The sequence below is a fragment of the Myotis daubentonii genome, chromosome 6, assembly GCF_963259705.1.
Source record: "Myotis daubentonii chromosome 6, mMyoDau2.1, whole genome shotgun sequence".
Taxonomy (NCBI): domain Eukaryota; kingdom Metazoa; phylum Chordata; class Mammalia; order Chiroptera; family Vespertilionidae; genus Myotis; species Myotis daubentonii.
The window spans coordinates 25,062,490-25,081,975 of NC_081845.1; the positions used below are offsets into that span (position 1 = coordinate 25,062,490).

Consider the following 19,486-nt stretch of genomic DNA (forward strand, 5'->3'; position numbering starts at 1 on the left):
CCCCAAGTGTTTCCAGATTGAAACTGTGGAGCTAGATCATTGACTGGAGGAAAGGGCTATAAATGTGGATTCAAAAGTCATTAACTTACTGATAATTCAGTCTGTAAGAGTGAATAAACTAAAAGGAGATGTGTTTATTTTTATTTTTATTTTTTAAAGTATATTTTATTGATTTTTTATAGAGAGGAAGGGAGAGGGACAGAAAGTTAGAAACATTGATCAGCTGCCTCGTGCACACCCCCCACTGGGGACGTGCCCGCAACCAAGGTACATGCCCTTGACCGGAATCGAACCCGGGACCCTTGAGTCTGCAGGCCGACGCTCTATCCACTGAGCCAAACCAGTTAGGGTGGAGATGAGTTTAGAGCAGTGGTTCTCAACCTTCTGGCCCTTTAAATATAGTTCCTCATGTTGTGACCCAACCATAAAATGATTTTCGTTGCTACTTCATAACTGTAATGTTGCTACTGTTATGAATTGTAATGTAAATATCTGATATGCAGGATGGTCTTAGGCGACCCCTGTGAAAGGGTCGTTCGACCGCCAAAGGGGTCGCGACCCACAGATTGAGAACTGCTGGTTTAAGAGAAGACAAGTCTTTATTATACTTAAAATTCTTCTACATTATATCTGTTATTTAAATTCTTATTTTTGATTAGCCGTGCCTAGTTTACAAAGTATTTTCACATAAAATATTTCTTTTAATCCACACACACTGTTGTGGGGTGCTTACTTTATCTAGAAGACAGTTGACTCAGTGAGGTAGGAGGGCTGGCCGAGGTCACATAGCTGGCAAGGAATAGAGCTAGACCTGCACTTAGATCTTCTATGTCTAAGTCTTTTTATGTTACTCGATACTTAGAAACTTCTTTAATCCTAGGGACTGTATGTATTTCTGTTTTTCACTATTATGTAAGGATGTTCTCCATAGAGACTAAGTTAATAATAACAAAATATTGCCTCTAATCTCTATAATCATTTCAGAATTGTAGTATTCCACATAAGTGATTCTTGACAATGATGGATGCATAAAAGTTTATGTGCCATAATTTTTATCTTAATACTAGTGGCCCAGCATGCGAAATCGTGCTCAGTAGGCCGCCCACTGCTTCCGTGGGAGCCGGCGGGAGCCGCAGCACACCCGCGGGAACCAGCAGGGAGCTGTGCCACTTCTGCGGGAGGGAGGCAGGAGGGAGCTGCTGCCGCCGCCTGCAGGAGCCAGGGGGAGGGGGTGGGGAGGAGGGACCGAGAGGTGCTCCGGGCATCTCCTGGTGACTGGTCGCACACGCAGCCCCACCCACCTGCACATGCCTCACCGCACACACAGCTCCACCCACCCGCGTGCGCCTGCTGCGCATGCAGCCTCTTGCTGATGGGTCGTTAGGCATGAGGGTGTGATGACCATTTGCATATTAGCCTTTTATTATATAGGATGGGTTTTAAAACATTTTGGAATTATAATATATATATATATATATATATATATATATATATATATATATATATATATATATATATATATATATATATATTATATCTATACTAGAGACCTGGTTCACGAATTCATGCACTAATGGGGTCTCTTGGCCTGGCCTGCAGGTTCAGGCCGAAACTGGCTCTCCGACATCCCCTGAAGGGTCCTGGATTGCAAGAGGGCACAAGCCAGGCTGAGGGACCCCACTGGTGCATGATCAGGGCCGGGAAGGGATGCGGGAGGTTGGCCAGCTGGGGAGGGACTGCGGGAGGACTCCAGGGCGTGTCCTGCCCATCTCGCTCAGTCCCAATCAGCCAGACCCCAGCAGCAAGCTAACCTACCGGTCGGAAAATCTGCCCCTTGGGGTCAGTGCACGTCATAGCGACTGGTTGACCAGTTGACTCTCTGCCCCCTGGTGGTCAATGTACGTCATAGTGAGCAGTTGAGCGGTCTTAGCATATCATTAGCATATTATGTTTTGATTGGTTGAATGGATGACTGGACACTTAGCATATTAGGCTTTTATTATATAGGATAGGATAATACACACTTGTACACATGTATAAACATACACATATGTATAAATATTTATTGAAAAATGTTTGGAAAGGTATAACCAGAATTTTAAGTAGATTACTGATGTGTGGGATTTCACACATACTTTTTTTATCTTCTTTAATTGAGTTATAATTTAACAACACCACCTTAAATCTTCCTTAACAGAACTGTAACTTCCTCTGACCACAGCTGGCATTTTATCAGCTATTGAAATGTTCTGTTTAATACAGGATTGTCCTAATGAACTGTGGTCCCCAGAAAGTTTACTTTACAGTTTTTTTCTTTCACTTAAAAAAAATATATTTTTGTTTGTTTGTTTTGTTTTGTTTTCGGGCAGATTGAAACTCCCAGGTGTTTTGCAAAGTAGGTGGGTCACCTTAGGGGCAACCTTTACCCACTCAAAAACTCATCTCACATTAGCAGTGAGAATTCATGCATCATATATATATATATGTTTTTATTCATCTTTTTCCGAGAGAGGGGGAGATAGAAATATTGATGAGAAAGAAACATTAATCAGCTGAATCCTGCACACCTCCTACTGGGTATCAAGCCTGCAACCTAGGCATGTGCCCTGACCAGGAATCAACCAGTGAACTCTTAATGCACAGGACAACACTCAATCCACTGAGCCACACTGGCCAAACTCTTTCACTTTTTATCTTTTTCCTATACTTCTTCACTTCTAGCTATCATGTTATTATGCTTTTCTGTGTACAAGTCTTAATCTCAATTAATAAAATTTAAGACTTAAAAATAGCTACTTATCACATATACACACTTCCCTATATTTTTGGGCTCTCTGTTTGGGTTATTGTTCCTCTCAAAAGTCAGATTCCTAAGTACGTACAATATTACCATAGTAAATACATACCATATCTGTTGTTAACTGAATTATTTAACTATAACTAAATTATTAAAACATTATATTTGATTCCCAAGTTATATATGGGATATATTCCTGAAAAAGAAAGCAATATAATTTAACTTGAAATTATATAACCTTAAGGTTTTGGGAGGGAGGTTAGATAATCTAGGACCAAGACTCGGTAACTATTTCATTCAAAAGAAATATTTAAGTGCAAGTTACAATAGAATAGCTTTTTCTAAACATTAACTCAAAGTATAATTTAATAAAATTCCAAATTAACAAGGAGGTGAGAGAGAAATACAAAGCAGAGATAGGAGGTTATCTAGAATTAGCCCTGTCCCTCCCCATGCCTTGCTACTGGAGGCATACAGGGAAGTTCTGTGGGTTAGAAATCCGCTGTGTGGTGCGGTGAGCATATGGATCTTTGAGTCAGTCAGATTTGAGGTGAAAGGCTGGCTCCTCCATTTGCTAGTCATGCAATACAGGAAATGATACCTATCTTTTGGAGATGTTCAGAGGATTAAATGAAAGTATCTGGAAATGCTCTTGGCACATAATTAGTGCTCAAAGAAATTCTATATAATAAAAGCCCAATATGCTAAGTATCCAGTCATCCATTCAACCATATCAAAGCCTTATATGCTAATGATATGCTAAGGCCACTGAACCGCTCACTGTGATGTGCACTGACCACCAGGGGGCAGACGCTCCGACTCATAGGTTGCTGCTGGAGTCCAGCCAATCGGGACTAAGCGAGATGGGTTGGACACTCCCTGGAGCCCTCCTGCAGTCTTTCCCCGGCTGGCCAACCTCCTGCGTCCCTCCCCGGCCCCAGTTGTGCACCAGTAGGGTCCCTCAGCCTGGCCTGCACCCTCTTGCAATCTGGGACCCCTCCGGGGATGGCAGCTTTGGCCTGATCTGAGGGACCCCACTGGTGTACGAATTCATGCACCAGGCCTGTAGTAACAGATATTTTAAATGAGAATATTAATAGTATGTTTCCTAATTTAAAACGTAAGTTCCATAGGGAGAGTTAAGAGCCATTATTTATGCCTACCTGGCATAATTATAAGAATGTAATTATGTGCTTAAAGCTACTAAGGAGCTTTGTGAATGGGAGTTCTTATTGCCCTGTCAAGGTGAGGTGGGGGAAGCGTACCTTGTGAATATAGTGCAGCATGAACCAGAACAGCAGATGTACTATGCAAAGTTGAATATATCTTTTTATTCAAATCTATAACCCTGTGACCATTTCCACTTCAATTCAACCTATATTTTCTTCTAAACTATTATATTTTATCTACATATTTGTTAGAAATTATTTCTGAGGAAGATAGCACAATGTAATAGAAAAAGAGGTATAGTTTAAGATCTTGGATATACCATTACTAGCTATTGTTATATTTAATCTCTTATAAAGTCACTAAATCTCCCTGAGCTGTTGTTTCCTCACTCATAAAACATATTGTTATGGGGTTTAGAAATCAATATATGCAAGGCTGTTCACATAGTGCCTGGCCATTTCAATCACTCAAGTTTCCTTCCTTTTTTCATTCACATATATGTTCCTCAAATTTTATACTTAGTACCATATTATTATACATACATACTCTTGATGGTGTTTGCAATTTATTTTGAATAATAAAATATATTTTATGTGTGTATGTGTAGAGAGAGAAAAATAAAGGAAATATGCCAAAGTTTTAACAATTGGTAAATCTAGATGAAGAGTATATGGGTGTTCATCGTATTATTCTTTGAATTTTTCTGTTGGTTAGTCATTTTCAAAATAGAAACATTTGAGAAAGTCAGCTGTAAAATAAGATACTTAAAACATTTCTTACTAATACCTTCTAATAAATGTGACATTTAATATACTGTTTAATTGTAATATAAATAGCTTCATTATATTGCATTAACAGGAAAGTGGCCTTTAATTGGATTGTAGTAAACATAGACTCTTAACAAAGCAGCAGATACAGAAATACCTTTTATCTTTGTCACATTTACTCTCGTGGGATTTGCCTTTATATAGTAAGTGTCTTAACTTTGGTATGGTTGATGGACTTTTTTGATCCTTATGTTTATTAGCATAGAGATTCTCAGAAGCAGATAATTCTCTTTCTTCCCCTTCCCCATAAAAAAAGGTCAGGCAGAGTAAACAGATAGTATAGCTGAATATGTACTCTGTCTCAAACCTTTCATTTCAACTTTACCTAGTCCCCCTTACCCACAAAAAAAGGTCAGTCAAAGTAAATAGATAAGAAATGTGGCTGAAGGTGAGCTCATATGCAGCTTCAAATGATCATTTTACCTCATGTTTAAGATAGTTGTTGTAATTCCTTTACATTTGTTTATCAAATCACCAGAAATTATGTGGCTCATGATATGATACTATTTGCAGGAACTGTGAATTTTTAAATGATCAAAGAGTGATTTAATATTCCGTATCTTTCCGATATCTTAGATATAAATGTCTTTGTAACGCATCACAGTTTTTGCTTTTTGACAGAGGTTCACTAGACTTCACCACTGATAATAGGAAAGCATCTTAATGTAGTTGTCTTAGTTTTCTTTTTAAGAATGAGAATATATGCATTCATATATTTGTTTAATTCTTATAAGGATATTTTTGTACTGAATATATTTAATAAAACACATTGCCTGATTACAGGGTAGGATTTGTCTGTTTCATTGTTTTGTCCCTAGCATCTGGGACATGGATATACCACATACATTTGTTTATAAATGTGAGTGAATTTAAATTATATAAAAAATGTTGATACTCTTTGGTCACTGACTGTAAAAGCCTACAAATGGCCCAGCCGACATGGCTCAATGGTTGAGCACCGACCTATGAACCAGGAGGTCATGGTTCAATTCCCCTCAGAGCACATGCCAGGGTTGCAAGCTCAATCCTCAGTGTGGGGCATGCAGGAGGCAGCTGATCAATGATTCTCTCACATCATTGGTATTTCTCTCTCTCCCTCTCCCTTCCTCTCTGAAATGAATAATAATATTTATTTTTTAAAAGCCTGCAAATGATTATATTTTAATATGGTTTTCACTATGTATTTAAAGTAGTCATCACTAAAACTGAATTAAAGTGGAAAGTCCTGTTGGGATAAGAAAATGATATTTTTCACGGAGAAAACTTGCTGTTCTATTGTTTAAATCAGTATTGACTAGATTGCAACATTTTAGTATTTAATAAATTTGGAACCATTGTATTGATATCCTGATTGTTAACTAAAGTTACAGATAGATATTATTTTTCCACAACTAATTGTAATATGTGATTTACTGATAAATCTCTATGAGCTTCATATACCTAATGTTTAAGATATTTGTATGTATGAAGCAGTAACTCCTGAGTTTATTACGTTGGGGTTTTTTTTAATATGTTCCAAAAGAGTTTTTCCATTTGACTTGTTTAAATTAGAAAATTCTTGTGATGATTATTGCAATCCTGGAAGATCTTTTGATGAAGTGAAACGTAATTTTGCAAGTTAAATGCCAGGTGAAAAATGAAAATAATTTCCTATAAAATGAAACAACATGCATTAATTAGAAAGAAACTTGTACGACTTTTATTTTCTTCTTGTAAGACATTTGATTTTAAGTACCTTGATTTATAATTGCAGAATGTTTTCAGAATTATTTAGTATTAACAGTGTTCTTTAAGAATCAAACCAAATCTGTGTCTAATTCACACCCTAATGCAAGCACATGAGGAATGTTAAGCCTGAGGTTAATGCCATGTAAGTCACTGCTTTGAACTTTGAATTGTGCTGATTAGTCCCAACAGAAAATTTATGGAGTTTGTCAGTTAATTTGCATTATAATTTTTAAAAAATTCTCTGTACAGTTTCAATAAGACAACTGTGGGTTTTGTTGTATACATTTCCTAATGTAGATATTGCTTTGCCTCATCTTCCATAGTAGGAAGTAAAAAGATAATATCTGAAAATGAACATAATCAGTGAATTCTCTGAGCATATTATTCCAAAATACAGAGTAAAAAATCAGAAGAAACGGCTAAAAGAATTTAAAGTGATTGCCTCTGAGATGAAAGATCGAGGGAACATGGCTCGAAGCTGCTGTTCTTTGTTTCAAGCCTGTAGAATTAATGGACGCAGATCTGTTCAAGTGTAGTTTTTAAGAAGGTACTTGAGTAGAACCTCAGTGTTTCCCTCTCCTAGTTATTTACAAACATAGTGAGCCTATTTATTTCGATCAACTGGGTATTACCTGTCAGTTGTCAGTAATTTACTTTGTCCCCTAAGAATTCAGGGATAAATAATTCATCCTGTAGGCCTGTCCTGAAACTCCAACCTAGAGTGGCAGCACTAAATAAATATTCTGATATTGAATTCTTCAGGATTTGACCTAATGGAATAAACCATACAGAGAATAAAATCATGGTTATTAATCTGTTTTCATCTTAAATAAAATTCAGCAGAGTCCCTTATCTTTCTTCATTATATATTTTAGGACATGTGTGAGCACACCTGTGTACACTCCCGTGTGAAACAAACCATCTTAAGCTAGCTTAAATAAAAAATGGAAACTGTTTCTCAGGCTCTGGGCTCCCTTTGCCCCAGGGCAGTGGTGCAGCAGGACCTAGGCAAGGTACTGGAACTGCTTTACCCTGAGTTCCTGCTTCATCGGGAACTTCCATCTTCTTTCTACAGACTGATCTTTTTTTCTCCCCAAGCTTTCACGTCCAATCACCAGAAAGTAAACAGACTTGTGTATTCTGCTCTGTGTCTGTTTTTCTTTCTTCACCTTAGTTTATGTCTGTCTTCTTCTCCCCAACACTGTATCCATCTTCCAATGAGGAGAGAGTTGTAAAATAAGAGGTCCTTGTGCGCTGTGCTGACATTTCACAACCTGATACCCCGAGTGGTTTTATTCATAAATGCTCAGCTGCAGAGATGAGAACATTAAGTATTTCATGGTAACATTGCTAATCAAGACAGAAGCACAGGCAGGTTGCTGCTGTAAGTTTAACGTTCTTCTACATTTAGGTGTGGAACTTAAACCTCATCTGATCACATTATCCTCTGAACTTTGTGAAATGATCTTTTGCTCTAGGTAGTCACGTTCTGGTGCCAGTTACAGTTCAGATGTACATAGACTATTCTTGTGCCTGAGATCATGATACTATTGCATGAGTGAAGTTCTTACCATATTGTTTATTGTCACATATTTATTGGAAAAAAAGTTCATGGTTCTTCATTTGTGCCACTAAGCAGTAAACAAACTATGGGAGTTTTTTTTTTCCCTTCATCTCTATTTGTTGAGATGTGTCATTCTTCAGAAAGCCATTCTGCATCCTTGTGGATCACAGCCAAAAACGCCCCCAGAACAAGCCTTCCATCAGCTAATGGTTTTCTTTAATTTGTCAAAGGTACTCTAGGCTTTGTGGTACATGATTCCTGGACTCAATGGTTATTGTGATGAAGTGGAGTCAGCCCCTCCACAGTACTGATCTAATTAAAATTTTAATTGAAATATGAATAATTCATTTTGCTGGATAAGCTTAAGTTTAGAATTTTATTATTTTTAACCTTGAAAGTTTATAAATATGGTATGGTTTCTGGATATTTGCTATTGAGTGTTCTAAAAGTCATCTTTGAAAATTGTTCAGTAATTCTTCAAAATTAATCATATATTCAGGCAATTAGTGTTTTCCTATTTTAAACTTTGTTATTACCAGTTCCAAAACAAAAATATAAGCTCCTTTCCAACCCAATCATGTAAATAAATGAGCATTAACATTCACTAAATATTTTTGAGTTAATAAATGAAAGTTTAGCCCTTTACAAAATTTTGCTTGTTTACAATTTCTATTTTTAATCTTCTCCAAAAGCAATACAGATGATAAAGTAATAAGCCCATGATATACTCAGAAGGAATTCAGTTTTAAAGGATAGAAATCTCCGAGGTTACAAAAAGAGCCAGTCACTTGAGTGATACCTAAGTTAGGAGGAGACAGCAAAGTAGATGAGAGGATATAGTAAGTGCATATATATAAAAAAAAAATAGAACAGAGAAGGGATAATTTCTGAAGTCCTTGCTACAGGAGTTCATATTTATTCTATTCATAATTTCCATAGGGTATTGGTTTTGAATGTAAGTTGGCACACTAATGGGGTCTTGGCATGGACTTCGGCTTATGGGATTTTCTATGTATTTGAGGAGTCAGGGGGAAGCCTAACTTGGTTCAGGTCCATTTGAACTTTCAGGTTGTTAATCAAAGCTTCCTAAAGAATCCCAGATCCTGCCGTTTATATTCCAGATTCACTATCATGGCCCAGATCTAGAGAAAAAAGTGAATGGCAGCATCTTGCAGTAGAAAAAGTACTGGACATGATGCCAGTAGAGTCTGTGCTTTAGGGCTGTCATTTATTTGCTGTGTCACCATGGATTGCTTAATTTCCTTGAGCAATTATCCTCATCTCTGAAATGAGAATGATTACAGTAGTCCCCCCCTTAACCACTGGGGATACATTCCAAGACCTCTAGTAGATGCCTGAAACCTTGACTAGTACTGAATCCTGTAGTATATATAACTTACATTGTTTCTTATGCATACATATCTTTTTACTTAAATAAAGCACTTTATGACTTTTTTTTTTTGGCATATCCGAATTGCCAGCATCACTACTCTTGCACTTTGGGGCCATTATTAAGTAAAATGAAGGTTACTTGAATACAAGTAACTGCCATACAGCAACAGTGGATCTGATAACCTAGAGGGCTACTAAATGACTAATGGATGGGGAGCATAAACTGTGTGGATACACTGGACAAAGGGATGATTCACATCCTGAGTGGGACAGACAGGAGAAAGTATGAGATATCATCACGCTACTCAGAAGGATATACAATTAAAAACATGAATTTTTTATTTCTGGAATTTTCCATTTAATATTATATGATCATAATTGGCTGTGGGTTAACTACTGATAGGTGTGGACTACTGTATACCCTTTTTATCTTACCTTGAAAATTTTTTATGCTTTTCCAAAGCAATCTATAATAATAAAAGGGTACTATGCTAATTAGACTAGATGCCTTCCTGACGAAGCTGGGGCCGGAGGGAAGCCAGCCCAGGTCCCGGGTGCCTGTGGGCAGCTGGAAGAGGGAAGCATCCTGGGTCCCGGTTGCCTGCCGGCGGCTAGAGGAGTGAAGCCGGGTCCCGGATGCCAGAGGGAAGCTGGTGCCAGCAGCCAGGGAAAGGAAGGCCTACTCTTGCATGAATTTTTGTGCATTGAGCCTCTAGTATAAGATAATGGGGAAGACTATGCACACTGTCAAAGTCTTTCTTGCTGAGGATGGATTGGGTAATGTGAGAACCAAGTTTTGGATCATCTTTGTTCTTCATTATTGGGAAACTGGAGCTAACACTAATACTTATTTGTTCAGCAGGTTTTTATCCTAGTCTGCTAAGTTAAATTATATGAAATAATAGTGTTACTTTTCCTGTGAAACTATTTGCCTGTCTTTTGCTTCTAATGTATTTGTCCCTTCCCAAAGTTTTGCCTTCATTAGTGGTTAGAGCCACAATAAAGTGATAATTCTAACCAGTAACAACTGTCTGGATCAGTGGTTCTGAAAGTTTGGCCCTAGGACCAGCAACGTGAGCATCACCTGGGAACTTGTTTCTAAAATAAGTTCTCCAGTCACACTGCGTATATCTGTATTCATGCTCAGCAAGCTCTTCAGGTGATTCCGATGCAAACTTAGGTTTGAAAACTGCTGTTTAGATCAATGATTCTCAACAAATGGGTAATGTCTCCTATCCAGGTCAGAGCTTCCCAACCTTGGCTGCGTGTTACCTTCACCCAGAGAACGTTTGCACCTTTCAATTCCCATGATGTACTCCAGGCCAATTAAAATTTCTCGGGGAACATCAGTATTTTTAAAAATACTGTCAAGGTTGAGAATCACTGCCTTTTTCTCTCCCCTCCCCTTCTTCCTGAAATCACTATTGTTTCTAATGGGAATTTATCTAATCTGTATGTATCCTATATAATAAAAGGCTAATATGCAAGTTGACCAAACAGCAGAACAACCAGTTGCTGTGATGTGCACTGACCACTAGGGGGCAGATGCTCAACACAGAAGCTGCCCCTTGGTGGTCAGTGCGTTCCCACAGGGGTAGCGCCACTCAGCCAGAAGCCAGGCTCAAGGCTGGTGAGCGCAGCAGCAGTGGTGGGAGCCTCTCCCACCCAGCAGCAGCATTAAAGATGTCTGACTGCCAGCTTAGGCCCACTCCCTGGGAGGCGGGGAATGGGCCTAAGCCGGCAGTCGGACATCCACTGAGGGCTCCCGGACTGCAAGAGGGTACAGGCTGGGCTGAGGGACTCCTCCCAAGTGCACAAATTTTGTGCACCGGGCCTCTGGTGTTGATATAAGGGTGAGAACCACTGCTTTCCATGGTGTTTCCAAGCCTATCAGCATTTCTTGGGAAGAGGTTTCTGGATTTCATACTGATCTACGCAATCAGAATTTTTTAGGAAAAAATTTCTCAGCAAACCTGAGGAATGTGTCTTTTCTGAATATCTGATATAATGAGCCTTGGTCCATCATTTGGGAACCAGGTCTATAGGTGATTTAAAAGTTATCTTACTTGTGAGGTTGGCCTTCATTATTTATTTATCTTATCCATAATATGCTTTTTTATTTTTTAATCATTCATGAAACATTCTTGGACTATCCATGTGTCAGATACTTTTATACATGCAAGAAATACAAAGAATAGAATACTGTCCCTGAGTGTAAGGAACTTAGTGACTTTTAGAGGAAAATAGATAGATGAATAAATAATTTAAATAGTAAATAAACAAATGCATCATTCTTGGTATCTTCTGTTCCATTAATCATTTTGATTTCTTTAGTCCTATTAATTTTTCTGCTTAAATATATCTCTAATCCATCCACAACCTTTCCTTATCATCACTGTGCCACCTAACATCCAAGCTGCTATCATCCCTTTTTAGACCACTGGTAGCCACATATCCACTCTTAAGCCCTCAAATCCGTTCTTCTCTGAGTGGCCAGAGAGACTTTTAAAAGTCAAAGCTGACTATACTACATGTGGTTATACTGTAAGGCAGTGGTTCTCAACCTTCTGGCCCTTTAAATACAGTTCCTCATGTTGTGACCCAACCATAAAATTATTTTCATTGCTACTTCATAACTGTAATGTTGCTACTGTTATGAATCGTAATGTAAATATCTGATATGCAGGATGGTATTAGGCGACCCCTGTGAAAGGGTCGTTTGACTGCCAAAGGCGTCACGACCCACAGCTTGAGAACGACTGCTGTAAGGGAACTCTCTATACTATCTTCACAGTTCTTCCGCAAATTTGAAACTATCTATATAATAAAAGACTAAGCGACCATTACAGTGGAATGATCAGATTGACCGGTTGATATGATGCGCACTGACCATCAGGGGACAGACACTTAATGCAGGAGCTGCCCCCTGGTGGTCAGTGCATTCCCACAGGGGGAGTGTCGCTCAGCCAGAAGCCAGGCTCACAGCTGGCAATCATAGCGGTGGTGGCGGGAGCCTCTCCCGCCTCCGCAGCAGCGCTAAGGATCAGCAAGCCGAGCAGTAAGGAGCAGTGAGCAGGCGGGCAGTAAGGAGCCAGCGGTCCCAGACTGTGAGAGGGTGCAGGCTGGGCTGAAGGACCCTCCCCCTCTCCCAGTGTATGAATTTTGTGCACCGGGCCTCTAGTTCTAAAATAAAGAAGTAGTTTATTTTTAAAAATTTTTAAGAAGGCAGAACGGAGTATATAAACCTTCTGCTTAAAACTCTCACTGGTGTGTGTGTGTTTACACTTAAGAGAAAAATTCCCAGTTCTTCACATGGCCTACAAGACCTCTGTGATCTGGTCCTGTTTGCCTTGTGTAACACTCTCCTCTTCTCTTGCCCCAGTCCAATGGCCTCTCAGTCACAAACCATCAGGCTCCTTGCTGACAAGGGACAAGCTGCCATCTTTGCCCTCCACCTGGTGAACTCAGCCTTCAGTTCAGTGTCACTTTAGGACAACATTCTTACATCATCCTGCGTTGTTTTGGGGGGCAGCCATCAATTGCAGTTCCATTTGTGTTTTTTGTTGTGTTTTGTTTTTTAATGTCCATCTATCTCATGGAATTAGGAGCTGCAGGAGGGCTGTGACCACATGTCTCTTGCTTTTGGTGCTTATTATTAGCACAGCACCAGGCACATTTTAGCACTCACAAATTGTTGTATGAATGAGTAACTAAATGAGGAGAAAACAAGCAGTTGTGACATTTTTTGCTCACCACTAGAGAATGCTACATAGCCAAGCAATGCAAAGAGAGATAATTATAAGATTGCAATTCGCTTAAAAATTTTAAAAACACAACTAAAGTTAAGGTACATGTAAGGCATTGCAAAGTAGCCAAAACTTTTCCCCAACTTTTATAGTTAGGAAAGACTCATGAAGAATTACTAACATGTAGTTTGTGAACAGGAAAGGAAACTGAAAAATATTTTAAACCTACTGAATTCATGTACTGGCTAAATTTTAAAAGTGTTTGTATAGAGATTTCAAATTGCATTTGGGTAAAGTAAAAAAGTGATTTTAGCTTCATTTTTGAAATCGTTTTGATGCTTTATTTAACACAGTGCTACATACTTGCTTTGCTAAAGAATTGTGAGTCAGAAGGCAAAAAAGGATTTAACCAAGACATTGTACTATGATGAATTTTTCTCTCTACCTCTCCAATTTAAATGAAAAATGTTCCTACAGTTCTGTAATATTTTTAATCATTGGAAGCCTGTCCAGTGTATTTACTTCCCATGATAGAGCTTAAATAGTCAGTGATTTCATCAGCAAAGAGACAAAAAGGCACCAAGTAGTGTATATGCTGCACCAAAAAACCATCATTTAAAAATGATGTGCCTTATTTGACCTCTTAATGATATATGTAGCCTGACTTCTTAGTGGTAAAAAGGAGCTCATTTTACTTGTATGATAGGCACACAAAGGCCCTCAGATATGTAGAACTTATGGGACCCTTGAGTCCAGAAAAAGATTGCGAAGAGAGACTTTGCCAATTCCCTATTTGCAAACGTGAGAAAACCTGGTGAAATGCTCACTTTCTTCCTGCTACTTCCTCCTTACAACTCACCCCTTCCTGGTGGAATTGAATGATGACACATAGAAAAATCTTGAACTATACACATCAAACTGTTGACCATTGTTGCCATTTAAAGAGTGGAAATGAATAAATGTAAAATAAATACATTTATTTTATTTCTTTTGTTATTATTCCTTTTGTGATTTAAAAATAAAGTTTATAGATAGACATTAACTTTTGATTTTCTCAACTATTTAACTTGTGCAATTTACTGTATTTGACTTGATACTTTTGATTAGATATTTCATTTAAATTAGTTTACTGAAAAATATATTAAAATTATAAATAAATATAAATATTGAATTTTTCTTATTTTACTGGCTCCTGATCTCCTTGAGGTTAAAAATATAGAAGCTTAGATTGTCTATATTTAGCAAATTCTCTCAGGGCAAAAGCTGCCTTCATTGTTCCATATCCTGCTCTGGGTTTCAGACATCATTCTAGTTTTTACTTGAGTGTTCCTCACTGATGCTTTTATGAAGTTTTGTGGTAGTTGTTTGTTTTCACAGTTTATCTAGCAAATTTAATTGTTTTCAGGAAGAATATTGGCCTAGGTTCCTAGTCAGCCATTCTGCTGGAATTGAACCTCTCATAATGTTTGCACCACATATATACCTATAGTTTGTGTATTACATAATTTGTCACAGCTGTGAAATGGTGTAATAAACAGTCGTGTTTGTATGTCATTCACTAAATTAACTTTCCCTTCACCAAATAGTATCCTTAGAGTTTTAGTATTTTTCTTTTTGTTTTTTAATTTAACTTTTTTTAGTTGTAGAAAAATATACATAACATGAACTTTACAATTTTAACCAATTTTTAAGTGTACCGTTCACTATCATTAAGAACATTTACATTTTTTGCAACCATCACCACTCTTCATCTCTAGAACTTTTCTCATTTTCTAAACCTGAAACTCTATACTTCTTAAAGTCTATTTTGTCTGATGTAAGTATTGCTGCCCCAGCTTTTTTTTTTCCATTTCCATTTGCATGAAATATCTTTTTCTATTCCTTTACTTTTAGTCTCTGTGTGTCTTTCCCCCTGAGGTGGGTCTCTTGTAGAGAGCCCATATGGGTCTTGTTTTTTCTTGTGTTTTTTTTTTAATTCTTTATTGTTAAAAGTGTTACATAAGTCTCTTTTTCCCCCCATTGACCTTTCCCCAGCCGTCCCTACCACCCAGCACATGCCCTCCTTCCCCCTGCCCTAGTCTGTGTCCATTGGTTATGCTCATATTTAGCATGTATTTTATTTGGTGAGTTCTTTGCAAAATGCAAATAAATAAGTATTCATAGTTTTTCCCAGGTTAAAATTATGATGGGTGTGACTATAGTGTGGAATTGTAGCCTTGACAGCCCACGAAGCTACATATTGGACAAATTTAAATTGAGTTTTTGAATCTACTCTCTGCCCTCCTGCATGTGCAACTTCTCTTACCACACTTTCAAGCTAAAATTGGATGGCTTCACACATGTGCCCTTATTAAACATCCTAATTTTCATAAGGCTCACCTGTCTTGTCCTCAGTGCAGCCTTATCCTTAACAGGTTTAAATAAGAAAATAACAACAAAACTGCATTTCAGGAACAGGTCAGGAGGGAATAAATGAATCCTTATTACTTTTTATTATCTATAATAATAAAAGCGTAATATGCTCATTAGACCGGACAGCCGAAAAACCTTTCGGACGTCCTTCCGGAAGAAGCCACGGCAGCGGGGGCCGAGGCAGAGGCAGTTAAGGATGATCAGGCATGCAGGCAGAGTGGTTAGGGGCGATGAGGCAGGTAGGCGAGTGGTTAGGGGTGATCAGGCAGGCAGGCAAAATGGTTAGGGGCGATGAGGCAGGCAGGCAGGTGAGCAGTTAGGGGCGATGAGGCAGGCAGGCAGAGTGGTTAGGGGCGATGAGACAGGCAGGCGAGTGGTTGGGGCGATGAGTTAGGCAGGCAAAGTGGTTAGAGGCAATGAGACAGGCAGGCAGGCCAGCGGTTAGAAGCCAGCAGTCCCGTATTACGAGAAGAATGCCCAACTGCCGGTTTAGGCCTGATCCCCTATTGGATCGGGCCTAAACTGGCAGTAGGACATCCCTTGAGGGGTCCCGGATTGCGAGAGAGTGCAGCCCAGGCTGAGGGCCCCCTTCCCGTGCACGAATTGTGTGCACCGGGCCTGTAGTCCTTAAATAGTTCAGAAGGAAACCAGTTTTTATGATTTGTCTAAAGAGCATTTATCCTACCAATTTTACTGAAATAAAATCTAAATCCCAAATGAAGTCAGAGAGCTGATTACCTGGATTTAATTGACCTCCCCATAGAATGATTCCACCAAACTGCTCTTTGGGGTGACTCATGAGTAGCAGCCCATGAAACAGCATCTCTGTGTTTCCCTAAGAAATGTTCAGGGAGTTCATTACATAAGCATTGCATTTCTACTCCATGGACTCCCAAGGGTGAATTTCCTTCTGAGTTCCAAGAGCAGTTTAGTTGTAGACATTATGAATTGAGGGATCTCTTGTGTCTCCCTTTTTCCTTTGGCTACTGGCAAGCTTAGCATCTTGAGAGGTCCTCCCCTGCCAATCATACACAACTTTATGGAATATAACTTTGTTTATAAATATTACAGATTTGAATTTACTCTCCCACCCTTACTTTTCCTTTAACTCAGTTTTTTTCCATATTAAATACATATTTTTAAAACTTTTGAATACTTTTGGATTATAGTGGGTATATACAAAATTATTTGATTATTGTTTCAGATATTGCAAATCAGTATATAACCATATTTTAGAAATGAAATTATACAATTACATATTTACTTTTGCTTATATAAACATTATCAAGAGCTGGAAAATTAGATTGCAGTAAAATTCACTGTCTCTAGACCCAAAGGAACAAATATGCAAAGACAGTAGAGACCATTATTATGATTTCTGAGAAGGACTGCAGCTTAGCTTGCTCCCTCATTTGCTTGAATGGGCAGATTTTCAAAAGTAAAGTCACTCTCCTTAAATATTTTGCAGATTTCAGTAATCTGATAAATGAGCTATTTATTCATTGTTTCTCTGGTACCACACAATAGATTATCCATAGCAACAATCCTTTTCAGACATAATAAGACCAACTCTGTATTTATTAGGAAAATAATACCGCCAGGTTAAACAAACTGACTGCTGGTTTTGTGTATTTACTCTCTTACAAAGAGATCTGCTAAGCCTTCAACATGCTCTATGTTGTGCATCATTAGAGAGGCTGAGCTGGAGTATGACTCTATGATTCAGAATGTGCCATTTTTTATGGTGTGTTTAAAATAAGAAAGAGGATGAGCAAATAAAGCTTAACAAATAAAGTGCTATTTTGTGTATTGAAACTAGGGCCAAACTCTTCTCTGAACAGTAGAAATCAGATATATCATGGTAAATATTACCACTCCCCGTCTATAGAGGATAAATACAATACTTAATATTGGCCCAGGAAAACACATTTCCGTTTTTCTTGACTTGAGAAATTACATTGACATGGAATCTATAAGAAGGGCTGTGCTTCAGAAAAAAGAAAAAGATAGTTTCAGAATTACAGAGATATTTTTATAAGAGAACAGATTCTTTTTTAAGAATTTGAATTGCTATTGAAATGTTAATTAAACCTAAGATCTTTTCATGTCAGAAATGAAATAGTATTTAAAATTGCAAAATGTTAGAGTGCATCTATTCCAATATTCTTATTTTACAGCAGTGAATGCTTTTAGAAATTGCTAAGAAAAAAAAAAAAAAAGCCTGATGTTTCTCATCTCAAAAGTCTATGTGCAATATAAAAAAAATTAACTAACGCTTGTGAAGTTTCACCCTACAAGGTATACTAATGGGAATATAGTCATTGTTTACAGGGTAGATTGATTACTAATCCCATTTGTTATATAATAGAATGGAGTGCATTTTTTTCTTTATTTGATTTTTTAATGTGGGTCAGCAATGGAGCTCTGCGTTTATTAATTGGTTGGGCCTATTCTGATAAAATCTTTGATACGTTAAATATCTATTTTTCTTAGGTAAATTTTTTGGTAGTTTTAGTACTTAAATTACTTTTTTTGTTTATATTCACAGATTCTGGAACTTTTCAAAGCCTGACCCTCTTCTTGAAATAGTGGACCATCATACAGAGTTTACCTGTGGTTTAGATTTAAGTCTTCAGAGCCCTACTCAGGTAATGAGATCTCCTGGGGTTTTTCTTCCCATACAGTTCACAAATAGCTCTATGTGTGGCTTTTCTGAACAAAATTGCTGCCTTAAGGCAAGAGCAAAGTACATTTACTTAATCATCCTGATATCTTTTGCTGTAAAGCTGGAGCATTTGAAACACTGGGGAAAGAGAGGTATCCAGGAACTTGACATGACGCTCTCCTCTTGAAAGACTGACTTTTCTGAGAGGAAAGGAACCTTCCCCACAAGTACTGTGCCTTACATGTTGCAGGCTCCCTGTGGAAAGGGTGACAGGAGAAGAATGGAATGGGGAAAGATTGTCCCCAGAGGTTGTTGGGAATCGAGAGTGTGTGGTCCTCATTTCAGCTGCCCCATAAGCAAGTGAGATGATGGGCAAGTCACTTCCCTCTCGGGACTGTCACCAGAAATTATGTTAAAAGAGAGGCTTCCGATGGGGGGCAAAGTAAGGGAGAATAGCTACTGTTTTAATCAATAAACTTTAAAATTCCCACGTTTTATTTTCTTGAAGACTTGAGAGTTTAAATATTTAGGGCTTTTTAAAAAGCTGTTTCAGTTTTGGAAACCCAGATCAGAAACACTAGAATATGTTGAATGATAAGGCACTTGAAAACAGACTGTGTGAAAACACTAACATATCAATGAAACAATATAATATGTGGAAATTTTAGAGTATGACTAAGAAATTATGTTTTTATGACAAATTTTAGAAATTAGACAAAAACAAATCCCATTTCTCATTGCTGTGTTCTTAAATTTAAATGAATACAGTTTTTTATTTATTTTAGGAATTTATGACATAAATCTGAGCTTAAAATATTCTCATATTAGAATAGTCTCATTAACATTAATAGTCTCATTAACATTAAAATAATTGTTGTAAAATGACTTCATAGCAACTAAGAAGAGAAGAGACTGAAAGAGTGCTGGGTCAAATGGCATTACCTTTAATGTAAATACATTGTGCTTCCAATGAACTAGTTTTTTTCTGAGACATAAATCTATTATAGATGATTTTTAATAAAATATTCATACCTGTTTGCTCTCCTAGTTAAGAAAAAAGCTGTACATATTGAAAATGACCATACCAAACAAAGGACCCTAAATAAATATTTTCCTCTCTCATATATTTCTGTTAACCTATGTTCCATGAGTCCCAGACTGTGGCCCAAGGCAACACATATGCCT

At 37.8% G+C, this 19,486-nt stretch overlaps 1 protein-coding gene and 1 non-coding gene across 3 annotated transcripts in view; one reads left to right on the forward strand and one right to left on the reverse strand.

Moving 5' to 3' along the window:
* The window catches only part of PEX7 (peroxisomal biogenesis factor 7), a 65,441-nt gene that overhangs the window by 29,216 nt on the left and 16,739 nt on the right, over positions 1-19,486 (forward strand). Inside the window, exon 9 of one of the 2 annotated variants that reach the window (XM_059700440.1) lies at positions 18,185-18,284. The exons of the other annotated variant lie outside the window; for it this stretch is intronic. Coding sequence (XP_059556423.1) covers positions 18,185-18,284 — 100 coding nt within the window. The remainder of the gene's footprint in view (positions 1-18,184; positions 18,285-19,486) is intronic. 2 annotated transcript variants of the gene reach the window in all.
* Positions 2,363-2,507, reverse strand: LOC132237876 (U12 minor spliceosomal RNA). The gene has a single exon (XR_009453673.1). It is a non-coding gene; the product is annotated as a U12 minor spliceosomal RNA (small nuclear RNA).